This window comes from Saccoglossus kowalevskii, chromosome 11, assembly GCF_978046115.1.
Source record: "Saccoglossus kowalevskii chromosome 11, keSacKowa6.1, whole genome shotgun sequence".
Taxonomy (NCBI): Eukaryota; Metazoa; Hemichordata; class Enteropneusta; family Harrimaniidae; genus Saccoglossus; species Saccoglossus kowalevskii.
In genome coordinates this window covers 17,150,475-17,167,457 of record NC_140651.1, presented here as the reverse complement: position 1 = coordinate 17,167,457, position 16,983 = coordinate 17,150,475, and the positions used below count along the sequence as shown (strand labels likewise).

The 16,983-nt window shown below is 35.7% G+C and overlaps 2 protein-coding genes across 4 annotated transcripts in view; one reads left to right on the top strand and one right to left on the bottom strand.

The window, feature by feature from the left end:
• Positions 1-604: 604 nt before the first annotated feature.
• Positions 605-8,524, top strand: LOC100370808 (peroxisomal targeting signal 2 receptor-like). The gene is made up of 10 exons (XM_085504951.1): positions 605-769; positions 1,277-1,337; positions 2,864-2,978; positions 3,851-3,886; positions 4,792-4,869; positions 5,110-5,218; positions 5,479-5,588; positions 7,292-7,405; positions 7,587-7,742; positions 8,158-8,524. Exons 1-10 carry the CDS (start codon positions 661-663, stop codon positions 8,224-8,226), a joined length of 957 nt encoding a protein of 318 aa, XP_085361077.1. The 5' UTR covers positions 605-660; the 3' UTR covers positions 8,227-8,524.
• The window catches only part of LOC102803891 (polyphosphoinositide phosphatase-like), a 30,974-nt gene continuing 22,323 nt past the window's right edge, over positions 8,333-16,983 (bottom strand). For all 3 annotated transcript variants that reach the window (XM_085504948.1, XM_085504949.1, XM_085504950.1), the window contains 7 exons: positions 16,407-16,548; positions 14,359-14,559; positions 13,647-13,724; positions 12,226-12,409; positions 11,480-11,559; positions 10,816-10,920; positions 8,333-9,128 (listed from right to left, as the gene is read on the bottom strand). In XM_085504948.1, the coding sequence (XP_085361074.1) occupies positions 8,945-9,128; positions 10,816-10,920; positions 11,480-11,559; positions 12,226-12,409; positions 13,647-13,724; positions 14,359-14,559; positions 16,407-16,548 (974 nt within the window). In that variant the 3' untranslated portion in view covers positions 8,333-8,944. The remainder of the gene's footprint in view (positions 9,129-10,815; positions 10,921-11,479; positions 11,560-12,225; positions 12,410-13,646; positions 13,725-14,358; positions 14,560-16,406; positions 16,549-16,983) is intronic.

The following is a 16,983-nucleotide window of genomic DNA, read 5'->3' as shown; positions in this document are numbered from 1 at the left end:
TATAAATGATTGAAAATTGTAGTCCAGGGTATTTTTTTCAGGGGGGATGGATTCGATTGTTGATGCCACCTCCCCACATACCAACGTTCTTAATGAGTTGTCTGTATGTGTAATTTGAAAACAAGATTATATACACGCATATAATCTCGTGCTTTTATTAAAGTTTTAAAATTACACATACAGACAACTGATTAAGAAACGTGAGAAGCGCCTTTGCCACATACTGCTGTGGATGTAGAAATCCTAAAAAAAAACAAAAAAAAAACGGATTTAACATTCTCCGCCCCAGTTACCTCAAGATTACACTCTAGACTGAAATTTTAAATTTATCCAAGAAAAACATTCTATTCTCCATCTTAAAAAACTGCCATGAAAACTGATAAATTACTGTTACATTTTTATTTACGAATTACATATTTACTTCCACATAAAACCATCTGTCTGGGAAGGACAACGACTTTAAATACCTTGAAATGATGTAATTTTGACCAAAGACAGTTTTAGTTGGGCGTCACGATCTTCCCATCAAATAACAGTACGTAAGAAACAGCGCCACCACCTTCACGTTTTTATATGTCAAAAGTTAAAGGTCAACTATCACCTGACCAAAATGTGTACCATTTCCACATTCGCTACATGACAAGTTCGTAAAATGACGAGATGTCGGTGTCATTTAGAACTGAGAGTCGCCATGGATACGCTGTAGAGTTTTCTCCTTATCTCCCGAACAGAATAGCATGTGCTACGAGTCAGCATTATGGAATAGCAGGTAACAATTTAGTAGTGTGGTTCCATCAACATCTCGCCATATATACGGCGTTTTGGGCGGGTCCGGGAAGGTATTTTGCTTCGTCTGTCAATTATATACACATCGTCGTTATAGTAAGGGTACGGCTGTATACAGACGATATCTATATAATTGACAGACGAAGCAAAATCCCTCCCCGGACCCAAAACGCCGCGAAATCACGGCTACAATATATACATACAAATATTAATCCAGATTTTAAAACAAAAATAAATAACCCAATAATTCCTAGTAAATTTTATATCATGGCAAATATAAAGAAAACAATAACAAGTCCACGCGTGGCAGCGCTGGAAAGGTGCTAAAAACCACAGTCTCTTGGTCACTTGATTAGAACAGCTGAATTACAAGAGATTTCAAATTTTATTGAAGCTTGGGAATATCTCTGGGTAAATAATAAATGGGAATTAATTTTAACTCTTTAATTAACGGCAATTGTCAAAGATTTTAAATTTTTTGCATTCACAGGTTGTGGTACATTGTTTATACTGGACATTACGCCAGATAGAAAATTATTTCCATATCGCAGGTTAGTAAATCATGTACCAGTCATCAGTATTCAAGTTGTTAAGACTGACCATACAACTGCTATAAATAAATTCTTATTCCTACAATGCCCCAAATTTATATCTCAGACGAAACTCAAAGGTAGAGGGAAAATCTGTTATCGATAATTTTTAGTGAACATATATGTGCAGGAAAAGTACATGTACAGATAATATTCAAATTAGCGTTTCACAGGAATGTTTTCTAAGTCACTGAGGGTCAAAATCATCACCACATGGCCCACTAAACTGTTGATGAATATGAAGGTGAACAAACTTGAAGCAATTAAGCCTAAATGCCTACAAACTTTGAGTTCAGAACACTAAAACACAAAAAGACAATATATGTGCATTTCTAACAAAAAAATACAATACAGAGGATGTCGAGGATCAGATTGACACCCAACTGCACCAATCACTTTCCTATGTGATAAGTTGACATGGACAATGTTTTGACTCTCAATTTTAATTATTGTCATCTAACCACTGACGTCACTAGATTTTTTCAGCACCAATGAAATTATTTTGGTTTTATAATCAGATAAGATCGATGCTGATTATTTAGCTTTTTTAACCATTGTTGAACTAGATCGTAAAATAAATGACAGGAACAAACCCTAAATAAATATTTTGTACACAATGCAGTCCCAGTTGAGTCCTTTTTCATACTTGATACAGGCAAGATATCTTAGGGCTAAGTTGTTTCCCTCAATAGATTTTTAAAATTTCTCTGCATTTTAACAGCTATTTCTAAATTGGGTTGATCGCGAATAAAGTTTTGATATTTAAATTGTAAAGTGAAATGAAAACAGAGTTTGCATCAGAAAGACTGAGTGTAATGTTCAAAAGAATTGACCTTTGCTTGTATGCTCTACAACAGCGCCATCAGCAGTAAACTACTGAATACTTTCTTTTTTATTGCAATTCAAATATAGCATATTTCCCTGAATAGAAACTGGAGTTTCAGTTGTGTCTGCATTCATTATTAAATAATAATAGACTATTCGTTGGTTTTTGTGTCTTGTGGTATTGTTTTGGAATACATAATACATCATAATTTATTCATCATTTTGTTGTCCTTGTTCATAGTTGGTTTTTATAAAAAAGTGAAAAAAAGTAAATCCTCCAGTATTCATTTTACACAAAGTGTTTGCTGGTGAACATTCGACTTATAGTGCAGTGAACTCATGGAAATTTGCAGTCGGTTTGTACGAATTTGGGTCCACATGGTGTTCCAGGTGTCATGCACGAACTTCAAGCAGACCTGCAGTTTTTAACATAAGCGAATAAAAAGTGACTTGAAAGCTACAAATCATTTATTCACACTAAGAATAAATTTTTCATTGTGATTTAATTGACATTGGAATTGCAAAGATCGATATATTGATCATCATAAAATTCTCATTGTGGTAAATTTTGATCGAAAAGAGATAAAAAAGACCCGAATAGATTTGTATTTATTTAAGTTATTGTATTGACATTTTAATGTGTACATTTTTTATATATTTAGCTTTGATTGGAATGATGGACTGTTTGACGTGACGTGGTGTGAGAATAATGAAAACTTAGCAGTCACTGCTAGTGGTGATGGTAGTATACAGTTCTGGGACATTTTACAACCAAAGGTACAGCATAAAGTAGCTATGTCCTAATGCAGTATAGTTCTCTAATAGGTACATGTATAGATGTACCAATTTCAAATGTCTCTGATGTGCACCACACTAACAATGTAATTTTATGGTGAGTAAATTTGATTGAGTACTGTAAAATCACTAATTTTCACTGGGTTTAAGTTTCACTGATTAAGCATTTCAGGCATATTCAATGGGTTTCAAATTCATGGTTTTATCATTCAGATAACGTGTTCTACGCTCAATTTTGCATATTCACTGGGTTTTAATTTAGCGCATTTTCCAGTCAGCGAAATAAGCAAAATTAAAACCCCGTGAATAATTTGCTCTTTTACAGTATTTACTGAACATGCTTCGATGATTTTTTTTTTTTTTTTTTTGGTGTGAGTTTAATTGTGCCAGATGTGAAAATAGAAACAATAAGTCGGATTTGTTTGTTTGTCCATGGAACTCATGGGTTAGAAACAATTTCTGCCTATAAAATCTAGCTACCTACATTTTTTGACAGATTTGATTAAAAATTGGTAGGTATACAAATAGAAGAGATGATTCAGATAACAACACTTGAAATTTGTCATTCAGGAAACTAGTCATTGCCTTGTGTACATGTTATTGCTGATGCTTTGGCTTGTGCCCCAAGAATCACCTCGTGTAAAAATAGCCTTAAAACTTTTGAATGTTTATTTCATGACCATCTGTAAAGTCAGAATTTCTTGTTTTACAGTTATTGGCAATATGGGACTTCAGAAATTTCAATAAAATTATTATATTTAAGTAAAATTAAATATTTAAATCAAATTACTTGTATCTTTCTTTAATGATTGAATGATTCACTGTTGACTGAAAAATGATTGTGTTTTTATTAGGGACCAATCAAAGTGCTGAAAGAACATACCAAAGAGGTAAGAGTATTGAGTGTTATTGCTGCATTACTGAGTGCATGCCAGTGTTTATTTTATAACCATTTTAAAGATTGTTTAAATTGTCAGTTTTTTTCATGTATACATGAATTAGATTTCCTTCAAAGTTGCCCTTGGAGATCTCTCGGAATTCATGTATGATTACTTGATATTATTATACATCTGTCACATCATGCCGTAATTTTGCGGTATTTTACAGGGTATTTTCATCCTACCATATTAAGAAATGTGAATTCCAAATAGGGAATGATTACGCACGTAAGCGTCCTCTTATAATAAAAACCAACATAGCTGCCACCAGAGATTGACCGGATTCAGCACAAAGAAGTTCGCTGATTCTGTTCTAATATTTTGAATTATGGCATTCCCATGGTGTATCCTTGGAAGGAAAAGATGTATAATAATAAGGTTATTACGAGGATACCTCAAAGTATGCACTCCGTTGCGTGTTGGTCGATACTGCCGCTGTACTGTCTTCGTGCATACTTTGAGGTATTCTCGTAATAACTTTATAATATACATATACTTCAAAAAGGGAGAAAAAACATCCTTTGCTATTTGTATGCTATTCAACAAATTTCAACAGGTTTTTGTTAAAGGGCAGTGGTTGTCGCACAGCGAGTCTTAGAATTTCATGTAAACAAACAATGTATTTTACACGCGTTGTGTATGTCACTATGAGTCCCATATCGAACAGGACGCGGCACGACGACCACAGCCTTTTAAATTGCGACTCCAAGTGTATAAAAGGGACAGATTGTGACCAGATTTTAGTATACACATTACACTCGCGCGTGAAGTATTCACACAGATAAAATAATCTTGTACTCAAGCACAAATTGCCATATTTTGTCAGTCAAGTATGATATTTTCATTTTGTTCTCCAGGTATATGGAATTGACTGGAGTCAAACAAGAGACCAGCATTTCATTCTGTCTGCATCATGGGACAAGTCAATCAAATTGGTGAGGTTCAATCTTATTCAGCATAGGAAATCCAATTTAGATTTCTTGTCTAAACAGATAATAATTCATACCTAATTTTGCAAACTTTGTGCTGGGGGAATTGTATACAAAGCTCTGTAAGTTCTGCAGAATAAACTAAATTATATTTGTATGTAATTTACTGCATGATTAAATTTGAATACATAATTCTTTACCCATTCAAATAGTTTTAATTAATTAATGGTCAATTTGTATTTTCAGTGGGACCCCTCAGGTCACCAATCATTATCAACGTTTCTGGGACATGAACATGTGGTCTACAGCGCAATATGGTCACCACATATCCCAATGTGCTTTGCATCAACATCAGGTTCGTTATCCATAATTATATTTCAGTGAATAAAATAGTTTATTTAGCTTTGTATACTCACATTATTTTTTCAAAATTAATCAAAAAATAACAAGTACATACAAATGTGGAAAATGTTAAGAAAAGTCATCCCTTTGGAATTCAAATGGTCATGACATTATTAAAATCATAGTTGTTTCCAAAACATATCATGCATATCATTTATTCGAATATGATTTTTGAGCGCCCTCTTCAGTTTTAATGTATATTTCTCATTAAAGGTGATCGTACTGTCAGGGTATGGGATATCAAGAAACCACAAATGGCTAATCTCGTCATAGCAACGGGTAACGCTGAGGTGCTGACATGTGATTGGAGCAAGTATGACCAGGTAATGGCTGAATTATGAAACTACTTCTGACCAACTATGCAAGTCGCTTTCAGTCACACATGTTCATCAACTCTCACAATACAGGCTTCTTTCTCTCTGGTAAGATTGAACTCCAATTGCTATGCAAATCACGTTCAGAAAGTTTCTTTCTTGATGGAATTTGCCAACCAATTAGAGTGTGCCTTACAAGGAAGCAGTCTGTTACACACGTTCTGATTGGTTGCTGGTCATGCAAGACCTGAAGATGACTTATTCAGATGTAGTTACGGGTAATATATACAATTGGAATTGAAAGTGACAGCAGTCTTAAATCACACATTCACCTAGAAATTGACCAATCCGGAAATGGTATTGTGACGAAAATTTTGTTCTAGTTAATCTTTATTAGATAGTTCAACATTATCCAATCACAACAAATTTTTAATATGTGGGTGATCATAGTTGCTACATGTCATATGAGAACATGTGTATACATTATGATCATAGACAATGCTCACGACCCAATCCCTATTGTTAATTTGATTGTTAGTCCCCGTTCGGACAAAGTCCGAAAACAGGGACTTATAATTTGGTCTCCGCCCGCCCGTCCGTGCGTCCGGAGTCATGTCTCAGAATCCCTTGGACCGATTCCGTTCATTCTTTGCATGTGCCTAGTACTTCATGTGGGACATATGTACATGCAGTGGTTTAGCGATTCGATTCAAAATGGCCGACTGGCAGCCATCTTGTTTTTTGAAAATGCCGTATTTTGGACATGCTTTGTCAGTTTTCATTCAAATTTAGTACATAGATCATACATGTTAGGATACATGTCCCCGACCGTCCGTGAGTTCCTGAGTCTGTTCGTCCGACCGTCCGTGCGCCAGTCTATCCAACGTCATATTTCAGAATCCTTTGGACCGATTCCGTTCATTCTTTGCATGTGTCTAGTACCTTATGGTGGGACATATGCACATGCAGTGGTTTAGCGATTCGATTCAAAATGGCCGACTGGCAGCCATCTTGTTTTTTGAAAATGTTGTATTTTGGACATGCTTTGTCAGTTGTCATTCAAACTTGGTACATAGATTATACATGTCCATGACAATTTATTTCGCAATTGGATCAAAGATGGTCGACTGGCAGGCATCTTGTTTTTGTTTTTTTATGCGGTATCTTGGACGTGCTCTGTCAGTTTTCTTTCAAATTTGGCACATACATGTACTTTATACATGTTAGGATGCATGTCCATGACAATTTGTTTCAAAATCTGGTCAAAGATGGCCGATTGACAGCCATCTGACTTTTTGGCCTTACTACTATATTGCCACAATTTATGTACCATTTTCATTTGTATTTGGCACATATATCATACATATCAGTGTGTTTCATAATCAGATCAAAGATGGCTGAATAACGGCTGTTTTTATTTTGGCCATATTACTATGACACGAAACACGTCTTTTGATGTAAATAAACAATCTGTTGTATACGCCACTTGGAACTCAAGTTTCAAGGACACGCTCGCGACAACCCCTCCACTTTAATATGACGAGCACAAAGAGAACTTAACGGGGACAGTGTCATTTTCAATGACTTGTTTTCTATGAATCTTTTTTGTCTTTCACTGTAAATATATTCTTGATAATTGTACAATGATGATTTATTTCACTTTCTTATCAACTGTAAGTCATGGATAATGTGACCTTTTGTTATTGTTTCAGAACCTGCTAGTTACGGGATCCGTGGATAGCCAAATCCATGGTTGGGATCTTCGTAACCCTAGGCAACCAATATTTGCACTCTCTGGTCACGAGTATGCAGTAAGGAGATTGAAAGTAAGTTTTTACCTTCTAAACAGAGTTGTACATAATTTATGAAATATGTAGAGAAGTGTTCAAGAAAGCACATTGGGACGTTATAACACCAGGGTTTATAGTTAGTGATAGTATGGTGTTTATCCCCCAATAGCAATCATCTTAATAGGATCCTTGTTTAATTTAAAACTATCTGTTTCAGTGTTCCCCTCACCATGGCAACATAGTAGCATCATCTTCCTACGACTTCAGTGTCAGACTATGGGACTTCTCAACACCTCAGAAGCAACTAGAATGTATACGACACCATACAGAGTTTGTATGTGGTATTGACTTCAATCTGCATATACCTGGGCAGGTTTGTAAAATGTATCTTCGGATATTAGGCTCTTATCCTGTGATATTCAAAAACAAATTGTGCAGGTGACGTCCTTATTTTACCAGCCCACTGAAAAAATGTGCAATAGTCAGACCAAATCATAGAGCAGCTTGTTTGACATTTTTTTTCAACATATTCATTTTTTCCTTGTACATGTACAAATCTTAGACCTGAGGTTTCATGTCAATAATGTCATGATTACTAGTGGTAATTGATCGTATGTTTCCCAAAATGAATTTTAATTCTTTTTACCTAATTTAGATAAATCTGGAAATGAATATCGTATTTGGATCATAAAATTCTGCTTCCAAATGTATAAAAGAAAAACAAAATCATTGCATAAAGTCACCACAAGAGGGCCTGTAACAAACGTATTCATTTTATGTATTTTCAGATTGTTGACTGTTCATGGGATGAGAGAGTTCTGGTTTATACACCACAGTCACTTCTTGTACCAGGATGAATACATATTCAAGCTTTTGGGATTTTATTAAATGCAAATCTTTATATTGTGGTGCAATATTGATCGATAGTAGTGTTTTTTAATTTAAACAAAATCACACAATATGTAAATATAAATAAGTTTTATTTGAAATGTACATTGCACAAACCAGTGAATCTGAAGCAGTCTTTGTCATGATGTGATGACCCATATACCATCAGTGAAATTTTCAGCTTCCACTTTTCGTCAAAAATAATACTGGTTTTGTACTATGACAGTTGCCATTTTGAATAAAAGAAAACAAAACAGTTCAATCCGATTTACTTGAGCAATTATATTTATACATGCCACATTCAATATCAAGCTCTAGAAATAATCAACGCATCTGTATTCATATTAAATTATCACAGGCAATTCTGATCAATGTGCTCGGTGTAGGAAATCAGAACCACTATGGAGGTAGTTCAATCCTATGAGTATAGCATTAAAGTCTTACATTACATGTATGTTTTCACCCCCAGTTAGCAGAACTTCATACTAGTCTATTAAAAGCAGTGAAACATGATTGTCAGTTGACATCCCTTAGCATTTTCACCACCAGTTCCCTCTTTTCATCACAAAATAGCCTTCACGATCCTTCAGAAGATTAAGACAAAAATAGCCAATTTTTTTTGTGTGAAAACTGATTCAAAGTTTGTCAAATTTCCAGAAGTATAGTCATAAAGCAGTACACTTCCTATCAGTTGCGGTCATATTTCTGAATGACATACTTTCTATATATATCATAGTCATCCCCTTCACAAGTGGCTGGTACTTGCTTTCCTTTTGATACATACGATTCATAGAGTCTCTTTGATGCTCTGTCTACTGTGGGTGGGTCCACATAGTTTGAACTGTCTAGTGAGAATACACTGGTCGGTACGCTGTGGAGGATCAACATAATAAAACATACCTTTTGGATGGTGAAATGAATTGAGAGGAAGAACTGATACACATGGAAACCAGATGGCACCATTTAAAAGCGACAGGTGTCGGTATAAAGATTTTAAGAGGCAATATACAGGAAGGGGTAATATACTGTCTGTGAGAAGGTAGATATTATCTTAGAAGCATAGGTCTACAAATCAGAATAGATGAAGGCAGAGAGAAAGCAATGTAGAATGTATATCGAAGGTAAGCAAGAAATAATGGAGATGGAATGGGCAATAAAAGTAGTGTGAAGAGGATATGGTAGTGTGAAGAGGATATGGTGGTGGGAATGGGCAATAAATCCAATTTGAAGGAAATATACTGGTGGGAATGGACAATAAAAGCAATGTAAAGGCAATACACTGGTGGGAATGGACAATAAAAGCAATGTGAAGGCAATATACTGGTGGGAATGAACAATAAACCCAATGTGAAAGCAATATACTGGTGGGAATGGGCAATAAATCCAATCTGAAGGAAATATACTGGTGGGAATGGACAATAAAAGCAATGTAAAGGCAATACACTGGTGGGAATGGACAATAAATCTAATGTGAAGGCAATATACTGGTGGGAATGGACAATAAATCTAATGTGAAGGCAATATACTGGTGGGAATGGACAATAAATCCAATGTGAAAGCAATGTACTGGTGGGAATGGACAATAAATCCAATGTGAAGGAAATATACTGGTGGAATGGACAATAAATCTAATGTGAAGGCAATATACTGGTGGGAATGGACAATAAATCCAATGTGAAGGCAATATACTGGTGGAAATGGACAATAAATCCAATGTGAAGGCAATATACTGGTGGGAATGAACAATAATGGCAATGAAAAGGCAATATACATAACAAAAGTAGTGAGACTGATATATATATAGAATGGTAAAGCAATTGAATCAGAAGACAATATGGAAGTGTGAAAAGCAGTGCAAAGGCTCTATTCAGGTGGACAAAGTGGTACAGATACATATAGGAAGGAGCAATACGGAATGCAATAATATACAAATTAAATGCAATACGAAACCAATATACAGATTGAAGAGGGTCAATAAATGCAGTAAGAAGGCAATATATAGATTTTAGGGTGGTCAATGAATGAAGTGGGAAAGTAATATACAAGTTAGAGGGGTCAATAAATGCAGTGAGAAGGCAATATACAAGTTAGAGGGGTCAATAAATGCAGTGAGAAGGCAATATACAAGTTAGAGGGGTCAATAAATGCAGTGAGAAGGCAATATACAAGTTTAGAGGGGTTAATAAATGCAAGAAGCCTGTAAACAGTTTAGAGGGGTCAATAAATGCAGTGAGAAGGCAATATACAAGTTTAGAGGGGTCAATAAATGCAGTGAGAAGGCAATATACAAGTTAGAGGGGTCAATAAATGCAGGGAGAAGGCAATATACAAGTTAGAGGGGTCAATAAATGCAGTGAGAAGTCAATATACAAGTTAGAGGGGTCAATAAATGCAGGGAGAAGGCAATATACAAGTTAGAGGGGTCAATAAATGCAGGGAGAAGGCAATATACAAGTTAGATGGGTCAATAAATGCAGTGAGAAGGCAATATACAAGTTAGAGGAGTCAATAAATGCAGTGAGAAGGCAATATACAGGCAAATCAGCCCCAATACTTACAGCCTTGTAGTGCGTTTCATACATTTCTTAATGGGTGCCAGATCAGGTGACAATAAGACTTCTGTGATGACACTGTGTTTAGCGTTCATTTCAACAGATACAAATCTAGACAACAAATTATAATATTACTCACTCGTGTGCAATTATTGGGTATAGTGAGGGACAGCTAGAGGTAGTTATGCAGGTACAGATGCCAATATTCAACAATTTATTAGGATAAAAGGTGCGCATGTGATTATCTCTTGTCCAATCAGTGTGGCTTATTCCACCCATGTGACTACTATCCCTTGCCCAATCAGTGTGGCTTATTTCTCCCATGTGACTATCTCTTGTTCAATCAGTGTGGCTTATTCTACCCATGTGACTATCTCTTGTCCAATCAGTGTGGCTTATTCCAACCACAAGACTATCTCTTGTCCAATCAGTGTGGCTTATTCCACCCATGTGACTGTCTCTTGTCCAATCAGTGTGGCTTATTCCACCCATGTGACTATCTCTCAACGCAATCTCTCAGGCATTTTAAAAATGAGAGGTGGCGGGAGACATAAAACCATAAATGTGTTTATAATGTCATCACTATAGCAATGAAATAACACACCTAGGAAGTCATGTCATTTGTAAATATATGTAAGATGTTTAGCTTTAAGTCTGTGTATCAACTTACCGTTGATATGCCTGTATGTCATGCCTTTTATATTTAGAGATCTCCACTCCATATGACTGTGCCATAGTTGGGAAATAATCCTATGAAAAGAATTACATATTGAATCAATGTTTTTGGTGCATTTGATATTCTATTCGCAAGTTAGTGGACTTAATGACTTACTCGCAATATAAGTGATGTGTGTCACTGAAATGGTATATATACAGCCCAGCAGGTCAATTTATTTTTTATTTTTATAAAAAAAAAACATTCAAAAAACTGACACACACATAATTTATTATACATCTGTCACCGAAACGCCATAAGTTACAGCATGCCGTAATTTTGCGGTATTTTACGAGGTATTTTCATTCTACCATATTAGGAAATGCAAATTCCAAATATGGAATGATTATACACGTAAGAGTCCTCTAATAATAAAAACAAACATGGCTGCCAAGTTCACTGATTCTGTTCTACACTTTTTAGATTTCGGCATTCCCATAATGTATACTTGGAAGGAAAAGATGTAAAATAATAAGGTTATTACGAGGATACCTCAAAGTATGCACTCAGACAGTACATCGGCACATCAATCCCCGATGCGTGTCAGTCAATACTCTCACTGTACTGTCTTCGTGCATACTTTAAGGTATCCTCGTAATAATCTTATATTATGTTAAGCACTACTATATGGAGTACCTAATGTTGCATTTGCTGTGGCAGTATGCACAGTACTCAAGTCAGGATAGTTAGTATCCTCTTACATTAAGTGTCAGAGATCTATCACCTCCTCTTGGTGATGGTGACATTGGCGATGCACTGAATGACAATCCATCTTCATCGGAACTACTCCCATCATCACTACTGCTACTATTACTATCAGAGGAGGTAGCGCTTGGAGACCCAGCTGCATTCTTACGCTCTGCTGATGCTTTCTGATTGCCTTTCCTAGAAACCAAGCAAACAAAACTAATAATATAATCAGTCAAAGCATTTAAGAGATATGGCTCTAGAAGCCCAATCATTAAAACAAAATGGCCGCCAGTCAGCCATTTTGAATCCAATCTGAAAAATAAAATGACGTGCATCAGGAACCTGTAATGTCTAATGTATGTTATAAGTTTGAACAAAATCCATCTATAAATGCAAGAAATGCTTGATATTTGATGATTTTTTAACACAAAAATGACCACCATTCGGCCATTTTGAATAGGATCATCAAACCAATATATCTGTCTATCTATGACATGATGTATAATGAATATTTAAAATTTGAACATAATCAGTCAAAACAAGTCGGAGATATGGGTCTAGTCGGCCATTTTGAATGTTATCTGAAAAACAAAATTATTTGCATCAAGGTCCCATGTCTAATGTATAAATCAAGCTTGAACAAAATCCATCTGTAAACAGCCGAGAAATGCTTAATTTTTATGATTTTTTAGCACAAAAATGGCTGCCATTCGGCCATCTTGAATCAGATCGTAAAACAAAATGATGTGCATCAAGGTCCTATAATGTCCAACGTATATACAAGGTTTGAACAAAATCCATCTGTAAACAGCCGGGAAATGCTTGATTTTGATGATTTTTTAGCACAAAAATGGCCACCATTCGGCCATTTTTAATAGGATTGTCAAACAAATATATCTGTATATCTATGCCATGATCTATAATGAATATTTAAAATTTGAACATAATCAGTCAAAGCAAGTCAGAGATATGGCACTAGAACCACATTCATTAAAACAAAATGGTCGCCAGTCGGCCATTTTAAATCTTATCTGAAAAACAAAATGATGTGCATCAAGGTCCTATAATTTGTAACGTATATACCATCTGTAAACAACCGAAAAATGCTTGATTTTGATGATTTTTAGCACAAAAAAGGCCGCCATTCGGCCATCTTGAATCAGATCGTGAAACAAAATGATGTGCATATGTATAATATCATGTATAATGTATGTGTGAAGTTTGATTGTGATTGGCCTAGGCATTTCAAAGATACAGGTCCGGACGCACGCACGGACACACAGAGGTCAAAACACAAGTCATAAAAATAAGACTATTAAAAATGCAGATAATGCCACAAAATGAACACATCTGAATGAGCTCATTTCACAGCACAAACAAACACTACATATCAAAAAATCTGTGTGCAGCAGAACTAAAAAACTTATCTAACCTTGATTCTTTTCTTCTTCCCGGTTGCACCCTGACAGCAAATGGACTGTAATTTACTACAAACTTTGGCATAAAATCTCTATAAAAAAAAAATAATTTTGATGACAAAAATGCAGCAACATGCAGTCTTTTTTTTATACTCATATGACTCTTAGATGCATGTATAATAACACATAGTATTATACATCTGTCACCGTAATGCCATAAGTTACAGTGTGTCGTAATTTTTGCAGTATTTTCATCCTACCATATGAAGAAATGCGAATTCCAAATTTTAATGATTACGAGCGTAAGCGTCCAAGCGTCTTCTAATATAAAAACAAACATGGCTGCAACCATGGTTTGACCGGATTCCACACAAAGAATTTTGCTGATTCTGTTCTAAACTTTTTGGATTTCGGCATTCCCATGATGTATCCTTGGGAGGAAAAGATGTATAATAATAAAGTTATTAAGAGGATACCTCAAAGTATGCACTCAGACAGTACGCCGTCGCATCAACTTCCGCTGAGCATGGGTCAATTCTCCCACTGTACTGTGTTCATGCATACTTTGAGGTATGCTCGTAATAACCTCATAGATGGTATGAAGACACAGTAACGGGGGGTCACAGTGACTTCCATATAAAGGGTGCTTGTCATATCTATATAAGGACAGAAAGATATCACATGACTACCATGTAACTATCACATGACCAGTAATATTCGTCTTACCTGATTGAGTGTGACATACTATAATAAAAGAGGTCGCTGTACACGGTAAGTTCATGTGGCTTGTAATACTCAATGTATGGATCAACCCTCTCATCACCAAGGTAACCAATAATAACATCCCCTCCATTGATGGTTTTAGATTCTTCGTCATAAGGAAATGGGAGGGCTTTCAACGTGGTCAAATCAAACCATTCGGTATAGCTTGAAATAAAACAAAAACCTGGCTATGTCAAAGTCACCTGACATAATTGAGCAAAGATGATTGGCTGATGCTAGTTCACAATGTTAACATCAGCTTCACTGTAATCATATTTCTTAATGATTTGATAAAAACTCTGCCATCACATATATATAAATCAAAGAAAGCTTAGAAAGAACTCCCATGTGCTGAGAGTATTGGAGACACATTAAATATAATTCGAAATTACTTAGCTGAAAACTAATTATGCAAATCAGAAAATTAATATGAACAGATTTGAGTGTAAAACTAATGAGGTCTGCGCAATGTAACAGAAAATCTATGTTTCCAAGTTTAATTGAAATGTGATTAGAATAAAAAAATTATGAATTATTATGCTTATTAGGGAATTAATATGAACACATTTTTACCCCAAACTAATTAGGCTTGTACATTGTTCAAGAGCATCTCTGTACTAAGTTTCATTGAAATGGAATAATTAGTACTTTAGATAAATAATAGGCGAAGCATGGCTCGGTTCACTTCCTGCTTAGAGGTCAACAAAATAAAGGTCACGGATCCATGTGCTTTTTTCGCTGTTCTTTCGTGCTCGTGATCAGCAGATATTTTTCAGAGTTTCAAACCGGAGACCAACATTAGTAAACGTCAAAGCGTATTTATTATCACTGCAGTATCACATATTTTGGTCATTGCCGATGTGAATAATTTTTGCAATGAAGTGTCCACCAAATCTGCGATTGGCTCGTTGTTTTGTGACGTTGCATGAGCTGTCAATATTTCTCTGTTCAGCATGGTGGAAAACCATGTAATGTCGTGTGAGGACGTTTACAAGCGTTTACAGTCCTCAGGCCTCCACTGAAATGCCTGCATTTGCTTTTGCTGATTTAGTATACTGTACTCGACCGCGCTAGCGCCCAGGAGCCTCAACTCAGAAAATCATAATTTTTTTAGGGGAGGGTGCTTACCTGAGCACCCCCTCGAAAAAGAGTGCAAATGAAAAATTTGATTCATCAAGTGGCAGATTACCTCTTTGAGGGAAAATCAAATTACGAAATTAGTTGAGTCGTCATTAATTTTCACAATGAAGAAACAGAAAAGATCACAAAAAATATGCACATTTTATTACAATATTAATTACACGTACCACTAGAATTTAGGAAATTAAAAACATTTGAGTCTGTTGGAACACAGTCGAAGTCAAAATTGTCATATTATCTCCACTGACAAAGATCGTACACAAACTCTCGATGAAAATCACTTTCCGCAGCAGCGTCTTTTGACCTAATGGGTCAAGTTGGTTATTAACCAATCAGAATGCTGTGTTGTACTGACGCAATTCTTCGTAAATTCTCGAAGACTTTCCGGTAACGCAATGCGGAAGTGAATTATCGATGTCGACGTACGATCTGTTGGAATTGATTTCAGCGTTTTCCAAAAAACTAGTAACTAGCCATTTTTGAGAGGTAAACTGAATATGGCATGAAATATTTACCGCATTCTACTTGTATTAACAGGTCATTGTTGAAGCGTAGTTTACGCATGGTTACCGTGTTCTACACATTTACAACATGTTCACAGCGGTCGCTGTATCATATAAAAACGATTACCAAGATTCGTTACGCAAGACCAAGTTTTAAATTAGTTGCATTTTGAAGGGGTGGGCGCTTTGCCAAATGTGACCTCAAATATAAAAATTGCGCAAAAGTGGGGGTAGGTGCTTGCCTGGGCATGGGCGCTAACGAGGTTGAGTACGGTACTAACAAATTAGGTCTGAGGACTGTTGACAGTCTACGTTATAAACAAATGCTATCAGTCCATAAATGTGAAGTTTTCTTTTATTTTGTCTTACCATGGTCTCTTTCGTGGCATCAATGACATAGTGTCGTTATGATGTAAATAATAATCTGTTGACAAATCCCATATCGGTGGCTTATCTTCACACGGTTCAAACACTCCCAGAAATAAATTTAAACAGCTCTGCTTTTCAGTATCTGTCAGTAACAACATAATAATATCAGCATCAAGAAAAGGAAAGTGTGAATTTCATTTGATTACCAAAAATTGCTACTTCGGGTCATAATACATATTATTATACATCTGTCAACGTAACACCATAAGTTACAGTGTGTCGTAATTTTGTGGTATTGCACGGGGTATTTTCATCCTACCATACCGGTATTAGAAAATACAAATTTGAAATACCAGTTACGAGTCGTCTAATAATAAAAAACAAACAAGGCTGCCCCCAGGGTTTGACCGGACCCCATACAAAGAAGTTCGCTAAATCTGTTCTAAACATTTTTGATTTCGACATTCCCATGGTATGGTGAATTCCTGGGAGGAAAAAATGTATAATAATAAGGTTATTACGAGAATACTGCAGTATCCTCCAAATAACCTCACATTAATTTCTCTGATTACAGGTA

Excerpts from the sequence above, each read along its gene's own strand:
- LOC100370808 (XM_085504951.1), top strand. The coding sequence starts at position 661 with ATGTCGGTGTCATTTAGAACTGAGAGTCGCCATGGATACGCTGTAGAG. Across the intron at positions 1,338-2,863 it reads AAATTATTTCCATATCGCAG|CTTTGATTGGAATGATGGAC; the intron begins GTTAGTAAATCA and ends TTATATATTTAG. Across the intron at positions 2,979-3,850 it reads GGGACATTTTACAACCAAAG|GGACCAATCAAAGTGCTGAA; the intron begins GTACAGCATAAA and ends TGTTTTTATTAG.